Source organism: Podarcis bocagei (genome assembly GCF_964188305.1).
Source record: "Podarcis bocagei genome assembly, chromosome: 15".
Taxonomy (NCBI): domain Eukaryota; kingdom Metazoa; phylum Chordata; class Lepidosauria; order Squamata; family Lacertidae; genus Podarcis; species Podarcis bocagei.
Window position 1 is genome coordinate 13,446,453 of NC_138141.1, and position 25,609 is coordinate 13,472,061.

At 44.4% G+C, this 25,609-nt stretch overlaps 1 protein-coding gene across 1 annotated transcript; it reads left to right on the top strand.

Moving 5' to 3' along the window:
• Positions 1-24,895, top strand: VSIG2 (V-set and immunoglobulin domain containing 2). The gene is made up of 7 exons (XM_081171821.1): positions 1-137; positions 3,358-3,521; positions 6,297-6,504; positions 8,938-9,096; positions 11,822-11,941; positions 22,907-23,057; positions 24,746-24,895. Exons 1-7 carry the CDS (start codon positions 71-73, stop codon positions 24,888-24,890), a joined length of 1,014 nt encoding a protein of 337 aa, XP_081027947.1. The 5' UTR covers positions 1-70; the 3' UTR covers positions 24,891-24,895.
• The last annotated feature ends 714 nt before the right edge of the window (positions 24,896-25,609 follow it).

The following is a 25,609-nucleotide window of genomic DNA, read 5'->3' on the forward strand; positions in this document are numbered from 1 at the left end:
AAAACAGCCCTGCTTAGTCTCAGTAGAGTTTCAGCTTTTGCACCAAAAGTCACAGCCTCCCAGCAGAGCAATGGCTCTCACGGTGATTTTCCTGACTCCCTCCATCTCTTGCGGCCTGATTCTCATCTCAGTCTTTGGTGAGTACCTAAGATAGTAGCATACATAAATGACCTTTTTTTTTGACACCTGGGAACATTTAACCAACAGCAACCCGCCAAAAACGAAACCGAGGAACCAGCTTCCACCCCATTCCTAACTCTCTGGAGAGAAAGGCTGTAGACCTATACCCACATGCCTGGGTGCAAGTCCCATTGAACCCACCAAAACTTACTTCTGAGTAGACCTGCCTCCACTTTCGGTTACAACTCCCCCACCCCAATTTTCTTCATTTTAGCAGCATAAGTGTGGGAGGGCGGGGAGTGTTTTAGTTGTCACCATCGTTAAACAACTCAAAGTCAGAAGTCCTCAAAGATCTACTTCATTTTATTTAAATATATATATATATCTTTATTAATTTAAAATACATTTATGAGAAAACAGACGTACATACAAATAAACAAGCATACAATCAAACAAACAAATAGCAGAAAAATCAAACAAACCACCACACTATAAGATACAAGAAGATTAATATAATTATCATCATATATACTCCTGATACTGAACACAATTATAAAACTTATAGAGAACTGACTTCCAGTTAATCTCGCTGTACTTTATCTATCCATTACTTTATACTGCACAGTTACATATTTCTTATATAATTTCTTTTTACCTCCCTACGAACTTATATTTATACAATACAGGGATCAGTCTAATTCTGCCAAGATGTTTCCTTTTATTCCATAGTTTTCTAAATATTCTTTAAAGATTCCCAAGTCCTTATAGACTTTTTGTTTTGGTTAGCTTCTTACTCTTCCTGCAGATATTCTACCATTAGGATCTGCCAATCTTCCGTGTTGGGTATTGTTGTGTTTTTCCAATTTCTTGCTACTAAAATTCTGGCCGCTGTTATTCTGTACATGAACAATGTTGTTTTCTCACAGTCCTCGCAGATCTACTTCAATTCACCCAGAGATTTGCCCACAATCTACCTTCCGCCCAGTCATAGCATGCATGACTGCTACAATCGTAACCACACTTATCAGAGACCATTATGCCATGAATTAACCGGGAGACTCAGGAATCAAGAAGCCAAGGACTTTAAAAAAGAATGGGGAATTTTTTATAATTTATTTAGGAGGCCATTGTAAACAAATTAAAACTTTAGTTGGACTATTAAGATTCATTAGTAAAGTAACGATTATAGATAATTCGTGAGTACAAAAACTATGGAAAATGGACTCATGTGTAGTTGTAAATATTGGTATAAGAACCCATATAGGGGACGAGAGGAAGTCTGGAGATTCAGAGAACCTCAGAGAATGGTTATTTAAATAATTTTGCTATAAATTTGTATTTGTAAAAACCAATAAAAATATTTCATATAAAAAAGAGACCATTATGTCCTGAAAACCACAGGACTTGCTTCCTATCACTAACCATGCATAGGGCTTCAAGTCTCTGAGAAAGGGCAAGGCGATGCCTGTCCGGATTTGTAAATGTGGCTGAGTATCTTTGCGTCACAGCTAGTCTACAGGAACCACGTCAATTCTAAAAGTAAACCATCTAAAGCCTTTTATGGTTAGTTTACTAGGTATATCAGAGATGGGGAACCGTGGGCCAAGGCATCCAACACAATCCTGGAGGCATCTCTCTCTGGTCACTGGGATAGTTGCTTGGCAATATCATCTCCCCAAGCCAGATCACTCACTGGTACTGCTCCTTCTTCAAGCGATTTTTGCCTGGCTGGAACGTGTCCCTCAGCTGGGACACCTTGTCCTTGCGTGTGTGTGTGCAAACCTCTGGATTTTGCAGATGTGAAGAACCTTTGGCCTCTGGATGTTGCTGAACGACAACTCCCTTCACTGCTGGCCATTGGCTTTATTTGCTGAGGCTGATGGGAGTTGTAGTTCAGCACATCTGGGGAGCCAAAGGTTTTTTCATCCCTCTGCTACAGGGATAGGGTGAGTTGAACAAGCAACTTGAAAGTGTGTTTAGCATTTTCTTGATACAGGAAGTACAAAAAAAACCCCCAACCAGAGATATGAAGATGCTAACAATCCAGGGATGCGGAACCTGTTCCATTATTATTATTATTATTATTATTATTATTATTATTATTAGTCTTACAGGAAAAAGCAAGGGATGAGAGGATGAGATAGCCAAAAACAGCTTTATCATGTATAATGAGATAAGAATGCAAACTTACCAAACTTAAAACCATGGAGAGAACTCGTCTGAATAGAGACATTGGATTCTCATTGCATTAGACATGATAAAGCTATTTTTGGCAATTTCATCCCTTGCTTTTCCTGTAAGACCAATTGCAGTTGTTAATAGTCATCAACTGGTTTACCACACCTATCAGCCAATCACCCATTTCCACCACCCTTCTGAGTAATACCCCTCCCCACCCTCTCACTTTATATAAGGGACTGGTGACTTCTGTTTCAGTGTATCTGAAGAAGTGTGCATGCACACGAAAGCTCACACCAATAACAAATCGGTCCCAGCTCCTGCCAACCTAGCAGTTCGAAAGCACGTCAAAGTGCAAGTAGATAAATAGGTACCGCTCCGGCGGGAAGGTAAACGGCGTTTCCGTGCACTGCTCTGGTTCTTCAGAAGTGGCTTAGTCCTGCTGGCCACATGACCTGGAAGCTATACACTGGCTCCCTCGGCCAATAAAGCGAGATGAGTGCTGCAACCCCAGAGCGCCACAACTGGACCTAATGGTCAGGGGTCCCTTTACCTTTACCTTTTTAAGGTGCTACTGGAAGGATTTTTAATTATTATTTTGTTTTGACTACGGCAGACCAACACGGCTACCTATCTATATCTAGTATTTATTAGTGCACAGGTTGCAAAATTTGCCTTGGGGGCAAGTAAGTTGAGAACCAGGCACCAAGGCAACTATCATAAGGGGGGAGTGTGAGATATGGTATGCTTAACTTATGCAGGTGTGATTTTGGCATTCTTGTATGTTTGCTTTGCTGTTGTTCAGTTTTAAATCAATTATTTGTATTCTATGCATTGTGACCAATTGTGATGGCTTATAGTTTTTAACAGTAAAGATATTCGTTCATTCATTCTGGACTAAAACATCCAGTCATTCCTAACCTGTGACTATGCTGCCTGGAGTCGGTGGAGGTTGGTATCCCAACAACATTGGGTGGGGAAGGGGGACAACTTCCTCTGCAGTAATCCAAGAGATGAAATGATCAAACTGGTGAGCTTCTTCTTTCATTTCCCCTGCAGGCTGTGGGGAGTGTGTGGAGGTGACTGTACCACAAGATCCAGTCATGCAGCGGAGAGGTTCGAGTGTGGAGCTGCCATGTCATTACAAAACGTCTGTTGACAAAAACTTTGTGCTTGAATGGAGGTTTGCCCCCGGCTCAACTCCTCCCGACCAAGGGAAACAGGTGAAGGGGTTGGGGGCCATGGTGTTACTAGTAACGAAAGTTGCGTAAGGAGAATGTGTTGATCTCAACCAACCTAACCTCGGAGTTTAAAAAAAAAATGGAGGGGGAAGAGGACATTCTGCTTAAACTATGGGCTTCCTATTGTCCTACTGCTTTCTTCCAGGGAAAACCACTCTTTAGTGCTCAATCAGAGCAAATAGCTATTTGGATTTTCTGCTGATTGCCATTTGCTCTGGTTTAGCACTAAAGGGAGGGTTTTCCCTGAGGAGGGAGATAGGCAAAAAGGGAAATTACTTGGAACAGTGCCTACAAATTGGAGGTCGAGCAGAAAACTGTGGATGAACCCTTCGTCTGAAATTTGTTGAGGCTGCAACCTTACACACTCTAGGGAGTAAGGCCCGCTGAAAACAGTGGGACTAACTTCTGAGTACACATTCACAGGGTTAAGAATGTAAAGAACTAGAGCCATAAACAGAAACTGCTAAAATTACCCAACTCCCAAAAGGTTTGCCTGGATAAGATTCAAGAGATTTCTCAGATGCCTAAGTTCAGAGTCAGGCTCTTCTCCAGCTGATCAACAGAAAGAGAAGACAAACTGCATTTAGCAGATGAGATGGGAAGTTCCAGCATTGGAGTCAGTCTCTAACTCCAAGAGGTGGTTCTCTGGACAAACTGCTAGAGTAGCAACAGCGTTTTCACAGCAGGTGTAATGATGTGATCTGCTAGAGCTGCATTTATTTGCGAGTTGTTGTGAGTTTCAGGATGGGGGTGATGATAGGTTAAAAAAAAAGGTAAAGGACCCCTGGACGGTTAAGTCCAGTCCAAGACAACTATGGGGTTGCGGCGCCCATCTCGCTTTCAGGCCAAGGGAGCCAGCGTTTGTCCACAGACAGCTTTCTGGGACATGTGGCCAGCATGACGAAACCACTTCTGGTGCAACAGGACACCGTGACGGAAACCAGAGTGCACGGAAACACCGTTTACCTTCCCACCACAGCGGCACCTATTTATCTGCTTGCACTGGTGTGCTTTTGAACTGCTAGCTTGGCGGGAGCTGGGACAGGGCAACAGGAGCTCACCCTGTCACAGGGATTCAAACCACTGATCTTCCAATAGGCAAGCCCAAGCGGCTCAGTGGTGTAAACCACAGCACCACCCACGGCCACGTGAGGTGACAGAGGGCTAGTGTAGCCTTGGCTGGTACATGATCCATCTCTTTGGAAGGGTAGGCAGAGGCAGCAACTGGTCCAAGGTCACCCAGTGCCCCTCATGACGGATCAGGGATTTGACCACAGGTGTCCCCAGCTGAAGTCCAACACGATAACCATGACTCTGCCCTTTGTTCACTCGCTATTCTAGAACTGCCACTTGATCCTTATAGAATGGGTATTAGGTTGTGCAGTGATGCTCTTTGGGGTTATATCTAGGGGCTTGTTCACACATTCCATTGAATGCAAACATAAGCTGTCCCTACGTGTGAAAGTGTGTACACTAGTTTGTTTCTGCAGCTCGGCTATTGTGTATGCAGGTAGAGACTACTGTACTCTTATTGAATGCATACAGCTTTAAACAGTCATGGCATTCCCCCAAAGGATCCTGGGAGCTGTAGTCTGTTAGGGGTGTCGGGCTCCTTATTTTCCAAGTGGTTTAACAACAACAACTACAACAACAACAACAACTTATTTATACGCTGCCCATCTGGCTGGGTTTCCCCAGCACTCTGGGTGGTTCCCAACAGAGATGCTTTCAGATGTCTTCTAAAAGTCAGATAGTTGTTTATTCCCTTGACATCTGAAGAAAGGGTGTTCCACAGGGCGGGCGCCACTACCGAGAAGGCCCTCTGCCTGGTTCCCTGTAACTTTGCTTCTTGCAGTGAGGGAACCGCCAGTAGGCCCTCAGAGCTGAATCTCATTGTCTGGGCTGAACGATGGGGGTGGAGATGCTCCTTCAGGCATACTGGACCGAGGCCATTTCGGGCCTTAAAGGTCAGCACCAACACTTTGAATTGTGCTCAGAAACATACTGGGTGCCAATGTAGGTCTTTCAGGACTGGTGTTATATGGTCTCGGCAGCCACTCCCAGTCACCAGTCTAGCTGCTGCATTCTGGATTAGCTGTAGTTTCTGTAGCTCATACCAAGAACTAACTTAGTTGGTCTTTAAGGTGCTACTGGAAGGAATTTTTTATTTTGACTATGCAGACCAACACGGCTACCTATCTGTAACTGTAGTTTCTGGGTCATTAAATTCCTCTTCACAGGGAACTCTGGGGATTGTAGCTCTGGGAGGGCTATCGGGGTCTCCTAGCAACTTTCAGAACCCTTAACAAATGACAGTTCCCAACATTCTTTAGGGCGCCACAACTGTTTTACTGGTATAAGCAATGTGTGGCACAGATGTGCCATAATATGACATAGCTGCCTATGCATACTATCCACAATATGTATCGACTTGAAGTTAGTCCCATTGATCTTGATGGTGTTAACGTTCAAATAAGCATGCTTTGGATAGCAGCTTTATTTTAACTTCCAGCACATGATTCAGTTATAGCTTGTACATCAGGGATGGGGAACCTGATGCTGTCCAGATGTTGTTGGGTGGCAACACAACCAAAGATCCAGGTGGAGAAGCACAGCTGGAGGGCCACAGGTTCACCAGCCCATGTTAAAAGTGTCTTTCCTTCAAGTAACTTCATGGGTTTATCAACAGGTTAGGGATACACCCAGGTAACTCTGAAGAGGTGCCTGTATCCAGCGGAGCCTCCCTTCTCTCTACAGATTCTCTACTTCACAAATAATAAGTTGTACAAACCAGGCTCCCAGAGTGAACGGCTAAGCCTCCTTCAAGATCTTCCCACGTTGGGTGATGCTTCCATCCACCTGACTGACTTGCATGCATCCGATGCCGGCACCTATATCTGCGAGGTGAACAATCCCCCAGACTTCTATGGAACGAGCGTTGGGCTCATCCAGCTCACAGTTTTAAGTAAGTCCCAGTTCCCTTTTAACATTGATGAAATATACTCGGAGTTGAGAGTGGATTTCATGCTCTTTATTCAGCTCATAGTGGTGAGGAGGAATGGAAGTTCCCCCAGAATGTCTGCTTTATATACATTATTGTGGCGATCACACAGGGTCCCCGGACGTTTGACGGTCTATTGACCCTGTGCCACCACTGTGATTGCTTTCTTCGCTGCCACCAACCCGTTTCTCACGGGTGCACACGGAGTCCAGTCAGTTGTTAACATTAACAAATAATCAAGTTTATTTATAGGCATGAACAAGCTTATGGTTTCAGTTACAGTGGTGCCTCGCAAGACGAAATTAATTCATTCCGCGAGTTTTTTCGCCTTGCAGTTTTTTTCGTCTTGCGAAGCACGGTTGTTGGAAAAGTCTTGGAAAAGCTTCAAAAATCACCAAAGTCTTCAAAAAGCTCAAAAAAGGCTAGCACACCGCGTGCTATGAGTTGCTCCTCGAAGTCAAGTCGCAACTGTATTAATGGTTTTAAGAAAAAGGAAACAAACTTGCAAGACGTTTCCGTCTTGCAAAGCAAGCCCATAGGGAAAATCGTCTTGCGAAGCAACTCAAAAAACCAAAAACCCTTTCGTTTTGTGAGTTTTCCGTCTTGCGAGGCATTCGTCTTGCGAGGTACCACTGTAATTTTTCTTGTCAGTTTCTTAATCTTATTTCCTTAACTGTCCTATTTGTTCTTAACAACTTCAAACTTATTATCCCAACTAACTATCTGACTCCACCTAACAATTCCTCTCACTCTCTCACCACACCTCGACCAACCCACAGACTATTCTCCCTCTTTCTTCTCCAACTCCCAACTCTCAACTGACTTTCACATAACTCCAACTCTCCTCTAACTCCTCCTATCAGTTTCCACTGGCCAATCACATCACACTCATTTTAACCCTTTCCTTATGACTCACCTAGGAGGCAAATGCCACAATTATTTTCACAATGGGCCCCACGTGATTGGCTAATTCCAGGATTCTCCTGTAGGCCAATCAGGTTGCAGATTCACTTCCACCTGGAGTTGGATTGGGGAGCTCCTGTGGACCAATCAGACTGCTGCATTCTGGGTCCTATTGTTCTAGGACGGATCAGAATGCTGCATTCTGAATCCTATTGTTCTAGGACCAATCAGACTGCTGCATTTTGGATCCTATTCAACTCAGTACATAACAATTGAATAGAAGGGATGCAGTCCTGCAGCCAGGCTGAAAGCAGGCCAAACGTTTTTCTCTGTTTCCCCAGAGGGCAGGGTAGGGAATGGGTTTAAGTTGGATTTAAGTTAACCCACTCGGCTGAATGGGTTTAAGCTGCAGGCAGGGAGAACTTGGTTATGTATAAGGAGAAATGTACCGGTATTCAGTTTAAGAGCAGTTTGCCAAGGGAACCAGTTACCTAGAAGGATGGTGGTTCTTAATCTCCAGAGGACATCTTCAAGCAGAATCTGGACAAACATCTGTTGGGCATGCTCTCGCCCTTGGACTTCTTTCAGATCTGTGACTCTATGGCTGCATAAACACCATACATTTAAAGCACATTCTCCCCCCCCCCCAAACCCTGGAAACACCCCTCAGAGTGTGTTGGGTTTCCATGTGAAGGGGTACATCTGAAAACCCCCCCAGTCCCTTTCTCCCTGCACCGAAATAGCCAAGAACACACGATTGTTCAGTTTAACATTTATTACAGTGATACATCACATGCTTTTCCCTACTGTTTAAAGTGGTATGATAGTGCTTTAAATGTATAGTGTGGATGGGGGCCCAGGAGTATGCCTTCAAGGGGGCTTTGTCCATAATGAACTACTTCATTTTTTATATAATATTTTTATTAAATTTTCAACAAAAATAACCAAAGTAAAAGACGCACAATAGCAAATACAAAAACAACCATAAACAAAGAAAAATATACAAAAAAAACAATGTCAAATCCATAAAATGGAATTTTCTGAATACCGTGTCTTCCCTCCCCCACCCCCATCCCTGGTTCCTTAAATTTTCCTTTCAATTGCAAATCATTTCTACTCCAAATTATTATTATTTTACCTCAAATTTACTGTCCCATTTCTAAAATTACAAGTGTTCTTAAAATCCTGCCAATGTATTAATTAACTTGTTTACAATACTTCTGCAAATACAAAATAAAGATTTCCCATTCTTTTTTAAATTTCTTGTTCTCTTATTTTCTGAGCTTTCCAGATGGTTTCGCCATTTCAGCATAGTCCATTAACTTGGTTTGCCAATTTTCTTTAGTTGGGACTGCTTCCTCTTTATGACTTATGTCTGATATATCTCTGTAAAATTTTAATTTGAAAAACCAAATAAATAAATTTAAAGGCAAACTCTACAATTCTATGATACTATGTGTCCTGGCACTGAATTATCTCTCCCCCCCCCCCCAGTGCCTCCATCCACTCCAGTGTGCACAGGGACCAATTCTGCTTCCGTGGGTTCGGACACCCGTCTGACCTGCAATTCTTCCGAAGGTGTGCCTTCGCCAACTTATTCCTGGACACGGCTAGATACCAAGACTCCACTACCTCTGTCCAATATGGTGCAAGGTAAGTGAATAACTACTCTCTTCAGATACATTACTATTAAGGAACACTTTGGAAAAGGAAAACTGCATTGGTGCAATTTTCGTTCTTACCAACAGGGTAATGCAGATAGATGTGTTGGGACACGGGTGGTGCTGTGGTCTAAACCAGTGAGCCTCTTGGGCTTGCCGATTGGAAGACTGGCGGTTCAAAACTCTGTGACAGGGTGAGCTCCCATTGTTTGGTCCCAGCTCCTGCCAACCCAGCAGTTCAAAAGCACACCAGTGCAAGTAGATAAACAGGTACCACTGCGGCAGGAAGGTAAACGGCATTTCTGTGCCTTCTGGTTTCCGCCATGGTGTTCTGTTGCACCAGAAGCGGTTTAGTCATGCTGGCCACATGACCCGGAAAGCTACCTGTGGACAAACGCCGGCTCCCTTGGCCTGAAAGTAGGATGATTGCCGCAACCCCATAGTCACCTTTGATTGGGCTTAACCATCCAGCGGTCCTTTACCTTTTACCTTCTGCAGATTGATGCTGAGCTAGAACAGGGATGGGGGAACCTTACCTAGGGAACTGGATCTGACCATCTATGTCATCCAAATGCTTAACAAGGGATCCCCCTTCCCGGCCACACTCCCAATGGGCTCTACTCCTAACTCTCCCTGAGAGATTTTGCCCAACTGGACTGTGTCCTTTATCTCTGATAAAGCCTCTTGCTTTCTTCGAAGGGAGACAAGGGGAGTGAGTGAGTATTTGTAGAAGCAAATATTTTGTACTCCAGCTGTTGTTGTCTCTGGCCCCACACACCGCTGGTTAAATTGCCCCCTGCAACATGTGGCAGTGCAATTGCTGAGTTTCACAGCACGCCATAAAACAAGCTTCCGGTGCCCCAACCCACAGGTCACTGATTTTGCCAAAATTCCAGTGTCTGATGCACTTGAAAACGGCGCCAAACAATTGCAAATTGCACCCTTCAACGTTTGGCGATGCAAATGCCACATTTCCAGGTAGGCCAGTCCTGCGTTCCCCTTGTCATCAGCAGTTTCAGGAGGAGAGAGAAAGACATGCTATACCGTTCGAGGAGGAATGACCTATGTAAATGACTGTCTACTCAGAAAAAAAGCCTCACTCAGTGGGCCTTTCTCCCAGGTAATTGTGTGTTTCGGCTACAGTGTTTAATATAGGCAGCCAGGACTCCTCTGGATGAAAAGATCTTTTTGCACCAGGTCATTGAGGGCCACTTGCTTTTTAAAATTCTCCCATATATACAGAACTCCCTGTGCGCCTTTTGCAGACCCTCCCTATTTTCCAGGGATAGTCCCCGATTTACAGAAGTCATCCCAGTTTCTGATTCAATCCCAGAATGTCCCACTTTTTTCTTAGGACATCCCTATTTTCACCAGAAAAGTGTTGAAGGGTGTGGAGCTTTCTGACCGCCATGCCATCTGAAGGCAGCCTTGCATAGGTTTTAAAAAATGTTTTGTTATGTTTTTATACATGTTGGAAGCTGCCCAGAATAGCTGCAGCAACCCAGAAAGATGTGTGGGGTATGAACAGTAAAATTAGTATTATGGAATAGAACACCCCTATTTTCATTGGAGAAATGTTGGAGGGTATGCTTTTGGACTGTTATCTGCAGGTTTCCCCCTCTGCTTCAATAATATTTCATTATGTTCCTATCATTTTATGTAATTGTATTTTGTATAAATTACTTTTTGAAAATAAAAATAAAGCATGTTTTGCAAAACAAAATATTTAAATAGCTACCTTCCTCCTGGTAGGACAGGGTGGGGAGCCACAGGAAGGAAACGAGGTCGGAAAGGGGCCATGGTCGGGAAAAGGTTGGGAAGCACTGATTGAATGGGGTGCCACGTTGAATTCCTCCAAATGAACTGGGTCCAGCAATATATATTTTTAAAATTGTTTTTATTTGATTTTACAAATACAGTGGTACCTTGGTTCTCAAACAACTTGGAACCCAAACACTGCAAACCCGGAAGTAAGTGTTCCAGTTTGCGAACTTTATTTGGAAGCCAAACATGCTCCATTTTTAGTGTTAGGCTTCCGATTTGAGTGCCACTCCTCTGTTTTGAGTGTTACACTGAGGTCTGTCTGTTTTTACTATTTATTTTGCGTTTTTGTTTTTGAGGCTTTTTTGTTTTGTTTCTGTGACTGTGTGGAACCCAGTTCAGCTACTAATTGATTGATTGTGTGACTGCAGTATATTGTTTATTGCTTTCATTTTATGGATCAGTGGTCTCATTAGATAGTAAAAATCATGTTAAATTGCTGTTTTAGGGGTTGTTTTTAAAAGTCTGGAATGGATTAATCCATTTTGCATTATTTTCTATGGGAAAGCACACCTTGGTTTTGGAACGCTCTGGTTTTGAAACGGACTTCCAGAACAGATTAAGTTTGAGAACCAAGGTACCACAGTGTAAGTTTATGACAAAACCAAGTACTTATCCATATAGAGAGATTTCTCTGAATCTAAAGACCGCCCTGCCCCGCCAATCCCCTCCATGGGTCCCATTTTCAACGTTTTCAACTGATATTATTTCATAATCTATATTTCAAATCTAACCATGTTGTCCATAGTATTTGTTACATTACAAGTGAGATTAAAATCCTGCTAATCTTTTCATCTGCTTACAGGGTCCAGCAATGAATGGGCAGGCTGTGCCGTTCTTTTGAGATTGGGCAAATTGACCCTAAACTTCACTTTTTCCTTCTTCCCTCCCCACAGATGACAAAACAGGGAATCTGTGGCTGAGAAACATCTCACTCGCATTCTCTGGGACGTATCAATGTCTTGCCTCCAATGAGTTTGGACAACAGAAATGTGAGCTCACCATTCATGTGACAGGTGAGGACAGGTGTCTAGCTTTGTGTTTACCTGCTTGAGTGCCTGGCTGTTGTCATGAGTTTGGCCACCTCAGTAAGCCTGGGAATTTATTTATTTTTTGGACAAAGTAATAATAATACATAAATAAGAATAAAAATGTGCACCCCACCACCGAGACCATTCCATTGTAACTATTCAACCTCCCAAAATTTCAACACATCTTGCGATGCTTTGACCCCTTTCCATTTTAACAGTACGCATTCTACAAACTCCCTCCATATCTCCTCAAAGTTATTTCTCCTGCATATTCCTCATCTTACCTTAATGACACGTGTTAATTGATCATTAATAGCTATATCCCACACACCTCAGTAAGCCAAAGTGAGATACAGTCAAAGCTCAGCTGTCGAAGTTTGGCTTCCAAAATGTTCGACAACCGAGGTGCTGCTTGGTTGCAATCAGTACTTTTTTTCTATTAAAAAAAATGTTTCAGGGTACTCTAATTTTTCTACTTATATTGAAATAATGCCCCTCAATGAGGCCAAACTTAGAGTCACAAAATGTTTGCTGTTGTTTAGTCGTTTAGTTGTGTCCGACTCTTTGTGACCCCATGGACCAGAGCACGCCAGGCGCTCCTGTCTTCCACTGCCTCCCTCAATTTGGTCAAACTCATGTCGGTAGCTTCGAGAACACTATCCAACCATCTCATCCTCTGTCGTCCCCTTCTCCTTGTGCCCTCAATCTTTCCCAACACCAGGGTCTTTTCCAGGGAGTCTTCTCTTCTCATGAGGTGGCCAAAGTACTGGAGCCTCAGCTTCACGATCTGTCCTTCCAGTGAGCACTCAGGGCTGATTTCCTTCAGAATGGATAGGTTTGATCTTCTTGCAGTCCATGGGACTCTCAAGAGTCTCCTCCAACACCATAATTCAAAAGCATCAATTCTTTGGCGATCAGCCTTCTTTATGGTCCAGGTCTCACTTCCATATATCACTACTGGGAAAACCATAGCTTTAACTATACAGACCTTGGTTGGCAAACCCCTGTGTCCCCCCAGAAAAAAAGCACTGGTTGCAAGAGCTTCCTGCACTCGGATGTTCGGCTTCTGAAAAACTTTCGAAACCCAGAGTATTTACTTCTGGGTTTTCGGTGCTCACGAGCCAAAACGTTCCAAAACGGAGACGTTCGGGAATCGAGGTTTGACTGTATCACATAGTGGTGACTGAGAAACTGGATGGATGATTAAGGACATAAAATGGTTCTTAATGCCCTGGAATCTCTCTCCAGCCTTGGGAGTGTGGGACCTATCAAAATTTGGAGGAGGGGGTTGGAACTAGCTAAAAAGCCAGCCAAAGACACTGGGCTACCTGAGGCGAAGGGCAACAGGAAGCCCCTCTGCATGCCACCTACAGAAACCACCTGGGCTGGCTGCTGAATCTTAGATCAAAATGGCAACAGGACAGTGCCCCCCTGAAGGCAACAGACTACTTTAGGGGGTGGAGAGCAGGCCATGTGCCTCCCAGCAGAGAAGAACACTTGGGTGGGGATACAGCAGAGGGAACTGCCAGGAGGCAACTGCTTCTTCTATTTTATTTTTTTATTTTCAGTTTTTAGGAATGCTGTTTACATTCAAATATAATCAATTTTATACATGTATAGGATTCCCTGAATCCTTGGACCTCCCTCTGCTCCCCCATGGTTTCCATCTTACAATATTTATCCAAAAAAATTATATCCAATTTTATCCATACAGTTATTACATGACAAGTGCTATGTCAATCCTGCTAACGTTTCTGAATGTTTACTGCATTCTTCAAGGTAATCTGCACAAAATTTCCATTCATTGTTAAACTTCTTGTCTTCTTGGTTTCTAGTTTTCCTGGTCAGTTTTGCCATTTTGGCATAGTCCATCATCTTGATTATCCATTCTTCTCTGGTTGGAACATTATCTTCCTTCCATCTCTGGGCAAATAGCATCCTTGCAGCTGTCCAGAAGGCTACTGCTTCTGCCCCTAGCATCTGATGCCTGAGGCTGTTGCCTCACCTTGCCTATTAACAGGGCCAGCCTGTGTAGGAGGTGGTACACGGCCATATGATGGCAAGTAACTTCTGATAGCCATATTCTTCTTATTTGGAATATTTGGGATCATAGGGAGCTGCCTCATACTGAGTCAGAACATTGGTCCATCTAGCTTATTGTTGTCTATGCTGAGTGACAGCAGCTGTCCAGGGTTTCAGGCAGAGATCCAGGGATGCTGGGAATTGAACCAGGAATCTTTTGCATGGAAAGCAGAGGCCCCACCATTGAGCTATGGCTATCCCTGCTGCAACACCAGCACAGCCTAGGAGAGACATGAGGGATGCATGCTACCTTTATGAAAGATAAATCCACTCTTTCTGTTTGACAATATAGACCCCACTTGCAAAAAGTCCTCTCTCTCTGTTTCAGGCAAATCTTCATGAGCTTGCAGTGCCATCTAGTGACCAACATGTATCTGCATTTATTTATTTATTTATTTATTTATTTATTTATTTATTTATTTATTGACATGCGATATTTTTCCAACTGTGTCCCAGTAAAGTCAGAATCTGGGCTTGAGCCAAAGTACAAGATGGGTCTTTTTCTCTGTCTCCACCTACTGGTATATTACAGGATGTGGTTAAGAGAAAAAGAGAAACAGGATACTCCAGCATTATGGCAGCCAAACTCGGCCATCCTTCAAAATTCTCACTTCTCCAAATTTTGCAATTCAGTGATACAGCTATGTAATGCATACAAAAATTCATCTACCGGGATAAGGTGTGCATAAGAATGTATCTATTACTGAAAAACAACATGCAATAAATGAATTATATCAGGGGAAGTTGCTATGCAAAAACTTGTACGTTAGGCAAAATTGCATAGAAAAATTACACACAAAATTAGGAAAATTTTCTGGTGAGTTTTCATCAGGACTTAGAAAAAAGGGGTGTGGAAATGTGAAGAACTGTATGCAACAACAGCAGCGAGAATGCTACTAGCCTAGAGATGGAAGGAAGGAGAAGTACAAACAAAAGAAGAATGGCAGATGAAACTGATGGAGTATGTGGAAATGGCAAAACTGACGGGGAAGTTCCGAAACTGGGAAGATCAAGTATTTTCTAAAGACTGGAGTAAATTTGTAATTTATTTAAAGGACCACTGTAAACAGTTAAAATCTAAAGTAACATAGCAGGGATGTTGTAAGCCACTCTCAGCCTTAGATATGCTTCCAACCTGCAGTGAACTGTCTTGGAGCACTGCCATTAAGTTATATTCTCTCAGCCTCACCCTAGGGATGGGGGAGAAATCGGATTTAGTTCACAATTCAAGGTGAATCTGCCTAATTTGTACCTTCAGATACCTAATTTGTGTTCTCCAGTTGGAGCACTCATAGGCCAGTGTTTCCCAGTTGTTGGTGTTTATACTACATTTTTTTAGATTTGCCTTGAGAGCGTCTTTAAACCTCTTTTATTGATCACCAGCATTACGCCTTCCATTTTTAAGTTCAGATTAGAGTAGTTGCTTTGGAAGACGATAATCAGGTATCTGCGCAACATGGCCAGTCCAACGAAGTTGAAGAATCATTGCTTCAACACTGGTGATCTTTGCTTCTTCCAGTACACTGGCATTAGTTCTCCTGTCTTCCCAAGTGATGTGTAAAATTAATAAATTATACATAATATCTCACATGACGAGCATGAGATCGCAGCCTTGCATCTGTGTTAATTAATCCTAGACCTTTCACTTCCTGGCGCTAGAAAGCGGTGGTGGGGAACCTGTAGCCTTCCAAATATTTGAACCCTTGGCAGGTCAAGTTTGGCTTGTGGGCCAGAGATTCCTCACCTCTGCTCTAGTAGGCAGTAGGAAAACTAATGTCTGGAAATGACAGGGAAGCAGATTTTGTCTAAACATTGGGAGAAACGTCCTCACAGCAAGAGCTGTTCAACAGTGGAGCAGACAGACTGCCTTGGGAAGTAGTGGACTCTCATTCGCTGGAGGTATTTAAGCAGATCCTGAATGGACACCTGTTAGATATGCTGCAGTTGTTTTTGCACTGTGATCTAAACCCCTGAGCCTCTTGGGCTTGCCAGTCAGAAGGTCAGCAGTTCGAATCCGCATGACTGGGTAAGCTCCCATTGCTCTGCCCCAGCTCCTGCCAACCTAGCAGTTTGAAAGCATGCCAGTGCAAGTAGATCAATAGGTACCACTGCGGCGGGAAGGTAAACAGCGTTTCTGTGTGCTCTGGCTTCCATCACGGTGTTATGTTGCACCAGAAGTGGTTTAGTCATGCTGGCCACATGACCCGGAAAGCTGTCTGTGGACAAATGCCGGCTCCCTTGGCCTGAAAGTGAGTTGAGCGCCACAACCCCATAGTTGTCTTTGACTGGAAGGTAGTCATGCAATCTGGAGACAGATAAAGTCACCTTTAAAATGAAGTCAGGTCTTTCCAACAACTTTCTCCTGGCCTGCCTTCCTGCCTATCTGCCTATCTTTTCCACCTCCCGCTGTCAGCTTTCAACAGTTCCTACTGAAATAACACTTTCCCACCTATTCACCAGATAAATCCCTGAGCTAAATCTGCTTCACTGAATCTCTGTTTTGACACCCCAACGATGTTGCTGTTAATTCTTCAAGAGAATTCTGGGCTCAGAGCCAGTTCTCATCAATGCCCAGGACATAATAGGCATTCGATCATATTTCTAGGGATATGAATTGTTGCAGCTGTGCTGAAGGTTGTCATTAAAGTTAATTTACGCTGGCTTGAAGTTACGTCTTTAGGGAATTCATTGTAAGAACTTTCTCCATGAGAAGGTGCTTAAAAAAAAAACAAACCTGTGCCAGCTGTGGAGTCATGACCCATTTGCTTTGCACATTACAGCTGCCTCTCCTTGGATTAATGCTGCTTATGTGCAGGATCTCACCTTTCCCTATGCACACACCTTGTATACAGGAAAATGTGATCCTGTACATGGGGAAATGTGATATTTCCTCCAAATGCACATCTATTGCTACTGAAGCTGAGGCTCCAATACTTTGGCCACCTCATGAGAAGAGAAGACTCCCTGCAAAAGACCCTAATGTTGGGAAAGATTGAGGGCACAAGGAGAAGGGGACGACAGAGGACGATATGGTTGGACAGTGTTCTCGAAGCTACCAGCATGAGTTTGACCAAACTGCGGGAGGCAGTGGAAGACAGGAGTGCCTGGCGTGCTCTGGTCCATGGGGTCACGAAGAGTAGGACACAACTAAACAACTAAACAACAACAATTGCTAGCAACAGAAACATGGCTATGTGAGCGCCATAGAAAGGTACATATTGGTCATTGTCTATGGCGTCATGAACACCAAGTAACCAAGCTCTGTCCGCCATGCCTGTGCCATTTTGTGAAATTGTTTTCAGAGGTGCTTTGTTTGGGCTTTAAAGGTCAGCACCAACACCTTGAATTGTGCTTGGAGACATACCCAGGAGCCAATGTAGGTCTTTCAGGACCAGTGTTATGTGATCTCTGCAGCCACTCCCAAAATCCCTGCTCTCCTTCGTCTCTCATTCTGCTGCAGCCTGAGATATCCACAAACAACTCTGGGAACAGGAGAAAAGAGTTCTGGGTGACTGAGTGTGATTCTCAGTGAGATTGGAAGCATATTTTTGGCATACATACAAATAAATAAATACCAGTGCTATTTTCTTTTAAATTAAGCATTGCTGGTACTCACTGATTGGTACCAGCGAGATATCTGGCCCATTTGTGCTCTGACAGCTTTCCAGAATGTGCCGGGCTTTGATTGCCGCCTCAACGACTCACATCCCGTTTTTCTGACTTGCTTCCTACTCAGGTCAGGTCCTTTCATTTAATTAGCTCTCATTTCCGTGGGCAGATTCCCCCCCCCCCCACTCGCTGGCTCCGCTTCTTGGCTGAACGGCGACTTAGAAGCAGAAATTGGACGGCATCTGGGAACGATTGAAGGATAAAAACACCGAGCGTACATGCAGAGGGGTTTGAGGGTGCGGAGAGGATGGTGGCAGAAAAATGAGATATTAATTGAAGGCAAGGAACTGGTTTGGTTTAGGAAGATAGGAAGCTGCCTTCTACTGAGTCAGCCCCGTGGTCCATCAAGCTCAATACTGTCTACACTGGCTGGCAACAGCTCGCCAGGCTTTCAGGCAGAGAGCTCTCCAAGTCCTAGCTGGAGACGCCAGGGATCGAACGTGAGACCTTTGGCATGCAAAGCAGATGCTCTACCCCTGGGCTACAGCCCTTCCCCAGAAAGTGAAAATGAATCATGGGGGGAAGCTGGAGAAAGGGCTCAAGATATAATTAAAAAATGATACGAGAGACTTCTTAGGACTTGGAAAAGCCTCAAGAGATAAAGTGGAATTGGAAAACGAGTGAAGTCCCAGCTAAAGAAGAATGGCAACTTAAGCTGACGGAATATGCACAGCTTGCAGAGTTAACATACAGTGGTACCTTGGGTTACAGACGCTTCAGGTTACAGACTCCGCTAACCCAGAAATAGTACCTTGAGTTAAGAACTTTGCTTCAGGATGAGAACAGAAATCATGTGGCTGCAGTGGGAGGCCCCATTAGCTAAAGTGGTACCTCAGGTTAAGAACAGTTTCAGGTTAAGAATGGACCTCCAGAACGAATTAAGTTCTTAACCCGAGGTACCACTGTATAGAATAAGAGAGCAAAAGAACATACCGTATTTTTCGCCCTATAAGACGCACTTTTTCCCCTCCAAAAATGAAGGGGAAATGTGGGTGCGTCTTATGGGGCGAATGCAGGCTTTCGCTGAAGCCTGGAGAGCGAGAGCGGTAGGTGCGCACCGACCCCTCTCGCTCTCCAGGCTTCGCGGACCTCTCCTCAAGCAGCGGGAACGTTCCCACTGCTTGGGGAGAGTTGCCGGCATCCCGAAGCCTGCAAGCGCTGATCCCAGCACGTGCAGGCTTCGCGGATCTCTCCCCAAGCAGCGGGAACGTTCCCACTGCTTGGGGAGAGTTGCAGGCATCCCGAAGCCTGCGCGCGCTGATCCCAGCACGCGCAGGCTTCGCGGATCTCTCCCCAAGCAGCGGGAACGTTCCCACTGCTTGGGGAGAGTTGCAGGCATCCCGAAGCCTGCGCGCGCTGATCCCAGCACGCGCAGGCTTCGCGGATCTCTCCCCAAGCAGCGGGAACGTTCCCACTGCTTGGGGAGAGTTGCAGGCATCCCGAAGCCTGCAAGCGCTGATCCCAGCACGTGCAGGCTTCGCGGATCTCTCCCCAAGCAGCGGGAACGTTCCCACTGCTTGGGGAGAGTTGCAGGCATCCCGAAGCCTGCAAGTGCTGATCCCAGCACGTGCAGGCTTCGCGGATCTCTCCTCAAGCAGCGGGAACCACCGCTGGGCTCCCACGGCTTGCAGAGAGCTGCCTGTTTGGGGGCTGGGGTCAGGGGAAGCTCGGGCTGCCCCAGCCCCGCGCCTGGGGGGGAAATAATTTTTTCCCTTTATTTCCCCCCCAAAAAACTAGGTGCGTCTTATGGGCCGGAGCGTCTTATGGGGCGCAAAATACGGTATGTTTAGAGGAGACTGGAAAACGTTTATTGAATATATGGGGGGAAATTGTGTACATCTGAAAACGTTGGCAGGATTAAGATAAATTCAACAGAGTGGCTAGGGAAACCCAGCCAGATGGGCGGGCTATAAATAAATTATTATTATTATTATTATTATTATTATTATTATTATTATTATTACTCAGTTTTAATGGATGCAATAATGGAATACTGAATGGTTTAGTTTTTGTGAAATATGCAGGGATTTATGATATGCAAAATGAGCCATGGAAAGAGAAGAAGAGAAGTCGCTGATATTTTAAGGATGTTTAAATGAGCATTTTAAATTGTAAAACAGAAAATTTAATAAAAATGAGAGAGAGAGAGAGAGAGAGAGAGAGAGAGAGAGAGAGAGAGAGAGAGAGAGAGAGGGAGGGAGAGAAGCAGTCAGTGATGGGCTATACAGAACAAAGTGAAATGTGAGTAAATAAATGCATATCATATCCTGAAAGAAACAGCTTCACTTCAGTTTCCAAAAAGATTTCAAGGTTACCTGGCTGTTTCCTATGAAGCAGGTAGCAACATCCACGGAGGGAGGAAATTTAAACTGGGAAAATGGTTTAGGATTAACACCCTCCTTCCCTGCACTAAAGCCCTGATCAAATTCTCCCACAATCGCTACTGCATTTGCTTTTAACTTTAAAAGTCAGGAGATGAGGTTCATCCACCCCTAAGTCACATCTTGTTGGGGGGCCCCTTCTATATCTTTCCAATGCATTTAAACATTTTCTCTGTTTGGGATCTGTGTGGGACCTTCTTTCCAAAATATGTGCAGGTTAGATAGGTAGGTAATAATTTTATTTGTGAAGCTATAAGCCGTGATGAAACAGGAAGAGCATTCAATGGCCAGCGAGGCAGTTTCTGCACGTGCCGCAGAGGGAATCGAAGGATAGAGGAGGTTTGTCAACCTGGGAAAGCAGCCCATCTAGGAGAAGGAAAACTCTGATCCTAAACCTCCACTGTCTTGCAGGATAGCTTTGGGAGAAGAAAAAGGTGTGGGAATGTTGAGGATAGTAGGAGAGGATATATTGATTAAATATTATCCTACCTCACTCATGCAAGTGAGCTAGTAGCAGAGCACATTCCCTAGCACATTGCTGGTTGATGGATTCATTAGAACCATTTGAGTTAAGCAATCCAGTCTGACTTGTCTGGATTGGATTGTTCCTGGTAAATCCCCTTTAGTTCCCTCTTAAGAACAATAGTGACACAACAGTCTTCTTTTAAAAGTAATGGTAAGGTTTACTTACATTCAGTTCACAGTACAGTGGTACCTCGGGCTAAGAACTTAATTCGTTCCGGAGGTCCGTTCTTAACCTGAAACTGTTCTTAACCTGAAGCACCACTTTAGCTAATGGGGCCTCCTGCTGCCGCTGCGCCGCCGCTGCACAATTTCTGTTCTCATCCTGAAGCAAAGTTCTTAACCCGAGGTAATATTTTTGGCTTAGTGGAGTCTGTAACCTGAAGCGTATGTAACCCGAGGTACCACTGTATAGTCCTGAAGGCAGGCCTTAGCTTGTAGTTACAGAGAAAAGTGTGGGTTCATCCTCTGTGAGGGATGAGCCCATGCGCTGCTGGCCGAGAGCCAGCAGACAGCAAAAGGCAAAATAGAGAGGAGGGATCAAGAGAGAGAGAGATGGATGGCTACATGACTGGTCCTTTTGTAGGGTCTGCCAGGGTCACACCCATCTCCCTGGTCATACTCAGGGGGAGGATGCTCAAGACCAGGTGTGACAGGAATTCCTCCTGGCTGGAGCAACATTCCCCTGTGTGTCCACGCTGGGCAAACAGGAAATGTTGTATTTGACTGCTTCAGTGATGTTACATCCCACAAAGGCTATGGAGTTTGCCCTACACAAATCAAGAGTGGAGTCCCTAAGAGGGCTGGATGGTGTCTTGTACATCTCCTTCCAGAGACTCCTGCAGCCAAGTGAGTGTCAAATGTATTGCTCTGCTTTCCTTTGGACCACATCAGCAAGGCCGAGAGGGGGGTCTTGTTGTCTGGGCAGCTCAGGACCTCCATACATGCTGCCCAGGGTTGTGCCCTGGGGGTGTCACTCGGGTGCTGTTAACACAGCAGTTTGACTTCAACCCTGGCACACCCCATCGTCTCTCAAGACAGATGGATGCAAATGAATTGTTCTGGGAGTGCACCAATGTTGATTGAATCCCCAGCTTAACAATTAATAGGTTGCATCAGATTTCCGTTTTGTACGTTTCTTTGAGATTTCACGTTATCAAGAAATTTTCAAAACACCTGGAGGGTCAAGGGTTCTTCACCCATGCTTAAGTTGTCAAGAAAAGGTCCACGTTTTTAGGATACTGGAAATAAATGATCTGAGAACTTGTCTCTCCTTACATCAGGGTAGGCGAAAGCAAGCAAGCAAGCAAGAATATCCTGATATTCTGAAATTAAATTAACGGTTTGAGGTTTCCAGCTCACAAGTCTATTTTTGTTTCTCTCAGATTTTGAGGAAGAAAAAAAATCTATAGGAAGTAGAGAAAGTAGGATCGTCAGCATCTTCATGTTCAAAATCCATTTCTGAAAATGAATGGATTATAAAAGCAGAGCAGTTGGGAAGAGCCATATGGTGTGAAGCTGTATCTTGAGCATCTCCATTGGCACCACGTGGTCAGGGAGTATCTGAGAAAAAAGGGTTCTAGTAGAAGTGAAATAGAAGTAGAGGGCAGCACAAAAATAGGCGTTTGCAACACTTTCACGAGAGAGGAGGATGTGTAAAATAGGGGGAAGAGCTTTACATGATTGAGGCGTAAGAATAGGTTTCCAGTGAAATTAACACAGGAAGGTAGAAAAGGAAATGTTTCTGGCATGTGGAACTCTCTGCCACCAGATGCAAGGAAGAATAATACAATTGATTTTTTTTTTTATTAAAAAAACCAGCCCTATTCAGGCATTCTATGAGTTCATACCAGGTAAAATCTTATCTTTTGTCCCAGGCATTGGCTGGACTATAATGGTTTTGTTTTCTATTAGGAGCATGTTTTTGCTGCTAAGAACATAAGGCAAGCCCCCTGGATGAGGCCAATGGCCCATCTAGTCCCGTGTCCTGTTCTAACAGTGGCCGAACAGATGCTCCAATAGGAAGCATTGGGCAGCACTCTGTGATTCCCTCCTCCTAGTATTCAGAGGCATAATACTGTTTTATTGGGTCTGTCCTACTGGTTGTTGTACCCCTTGCATTGTACAACAATTTTTAATTTTTTCCAGATTTTGTTGTGCTTTTTCCTCTTAAAACACCGCAAGTTGTTTGGAGACTGCTTTGTGGAAAGCAATTAATAAATAGACTAAACCGTTAAGATTTTTGTGCTGCTGCTGAGGACTGAAGCCTTGTGTTTTCTGTCTCTCCCTAAAACAGGCACTGCGGAAGCTGGAGTGATTGCAGGAGCTGTCATAGGGGTCCTCTTAGCGCTTCTGTTGCTCTGTGGAATAGTCCTCTGGTTCTTACGCTTTAGGAAGCAGAAGGAGAAGAAGAAGACCCAATCCATATACAGCGGGAATGAAATCAGGTTAGAGTGGCTTGCCTCAAGGTCGCCTTGGTTCTAAGCAAGCATCATTTGCCAACTGATCCCTAAAAGATGCAAAAACAAGGAAACCAGGAGCTAAAAGCGGCCTTCCCCAACCTGATGCCCTCCAGATGTTGTAGAAGACAACTCGCAAGTGCTGGCTGGGGGTGATGGGAGTTGTAGTTCAAAACATCTGGAGGACACCAGGTTGGGGAAGGCTGGCTAAAGGTCAGAAATCCACAGAGGCCTGTTGACACTAAGGCTAATTTATGCAATGCCATCAGTCTTCCCCCTTACCACTATTATGGCACGAGGTCTGGTTCAACAGGTAGTTTGATAGCTCTGCAAATCAGATAGATTATCTGAAGGTGCAGTGAAGGAGGAAAAGCCTCCCTTCCCAATTCCTAGGTCCTGTTGACTGGCAATTTAAAAAACAAAAGTGATGTTGATCAGACAGGTGCAAGGAGCTTCTGGTTTAGTTAATTTCATACTGGAAGGAAACTTAAAAAAGTAATTTAAAAGTCTTTTCCACTATTGTCTGTTTGCTACCCATCTTGACTTTTCAAGACATAGGATATAAAAGATAAAAAGCTTTCAATGCAGTCTACTCCACTTAATAGGCTACAGTAGGGGGAAATGTGACCAGCTGATGTGTGCACCTGTTCAGCCTGCTGTTCAGGATCTAAATGTAGAGAGAAGTTGGATTTCATGGAGAGAAATCCATGTATTTCATGGATAGGGGAGCGGGTGGCGCTGTGGTCTAAACCACTGAGCCCCTTGGGCTTGCTGATCAGAAGGTCAGCAATTTGAATCCCCGCGACGGGCTGAGCTCCTGTTGCTCTGTCCCAGCTTCTCCTAGCAGTTCGAAAGCACGCCAGTGCAAGTAGATAAGCAGGTACCACTGTGGCGGGAAGGTAAACGGTGTTTCTGCACACTCTGGCTTCCGTCACGGTGTCCCGTTGCACCAGAAGTGGTTTAGTCATGCTGGCCACATAACGACCTGGAAAGCTGTCTGTGGACAAACGCTGGCTCCCTTAGTCTGGAAGCAAGATGAGCGCCACAACCCCAGAGTCCCCTTTGACTGGAGTTAACCGTCCAGGGGTCCTTTAAGGTAAAGGGACCCCTGACCATTAGGTCCAGTCATGGCAGACTCTGGGGTTGCAGCGCTCATCTCGCTTTATTGGCTGAGGGAGCTGGCGTACAGATTCTGAGTCATGTGGCCAGCATGACTAAGCTGCTTCTGGCGAACCAGAGCAGCGCACAGAAACGCCGTTTACCTTCCCGCCGGAGTGGTACTTATTTATCTACTTGCACTTTGACGTGCTTTTGAACTGCTAGGTTGGCAGGAGCAGGGACCGAGCAACGGGAGCTCACCCCATCGAGGGGATTCGAACCCCCGACCTTCTGATAGGCAAATCCCAGGCTCCATGGTCCAACCCACAGTGCCACCCGCATCCCTTTACCTTTACCTTTTTTACCTTCATGGACAGAGCACATGTTTTGCATGGGAAAGGTCCCATGATCTCTACCATCTCCGACTCTTGCCCCAAACCTTAGCGAATTGTTGCAAAACCTCAGTCAAGTATAATTGTGCAGCCTGAATTCACTGGTATCTCACTTGAAAATAGTGACCGTCTGGCTGATGCTGCCTGCTTCAATATCTCCTCTTTTTCCCTTCTTCTCTCCTAAAGGGAAGATGCCACAGCTCCAGGAATCTCTGAGGCCTCTCTGCAGGGAGAAAGCCAGCCAGAAAATCATCTTCTGGAAAACGTATCTAGCAGGCCTGCATCTACTACCAGCACTACCAAATCCCAGCTCAAGAATTTTCTTGTCTAAGCTTACTCTGTGACTGTGGGGTTGGTTTGTTTTCGCTTAACAGCATTTTGTTTTACTACACGAAGAACATTTCCTCTGAAGATGTTTAGGACATCCTTCAAAGCGTGTCCTAAACTGCCCCTAATCTGCTTGCTGCATTGTCAAAACTTGAATTAGATTTCTGAGAGCTCCTCCCGAGTAGAGGTGGTGGAGAAATTCTATTCAGTTTGCATTTCAACCTACCTTGTTTTCACTTTCCAAAACAAGATGCAAACCGAGACACAGCCATCCTTTAAAATTCTCATGTCTCTGAATTTTGCAAGGTCGCTCTCCAGCAAAGTAACATGTACAAAAAATGAATATGCCAGGGTAAAGTACATCTTTGTGAATATCACATATGAAAATGCATCATATTGTCTTGCATTGTATTGTCTTGCAAAAATGTTTCTACTAGGCAAAATTGCAAACAAAAATATGTATAAATCACACTAAAATGCTGGTGAATTTTCATAATAACTTCTAGCTACTTCCTTCAGGAGCTGTGGTTCAACTTCACTTGCCCCCTTCTTCAGTCACAGTTTTTAATGTAGTTTACTACGACTCCTCAAGCTTCCCTGCTAGGTAGCACTGAACACTAGCTTTTCTATGGACTTCCTACCCTTAGAATTTAGCTCCTGCGTTGTGAATTTTCACAGGACTTGGAGACAGTGACCTTACACTGCTGTGCAATCTGCTGTAGC

Coding starts and splice junctions, on each gene's coding strand:
- VSIG2 (XM_081171821.1), top strand. CDS start 71: ATGGCTCTCACGGTGATTTTCCTGACTCCCTCCATCTCTTGCGGCCTG. Junction 138..3,357: donor GATTCTCATCTCAGTCTTTG/GTGAGTACCTAA, acceptor TTTCCCCTGCAG/GCTGTGGGGAGTGTGTGGAG. Junction 6,505..8,937: donor CATCCAGCTCACAGTTTTAA/GTAAGTCCCAGT, acceptor CCCCCCCCCCAG/TGCCTCCATCCACTCCAGTG.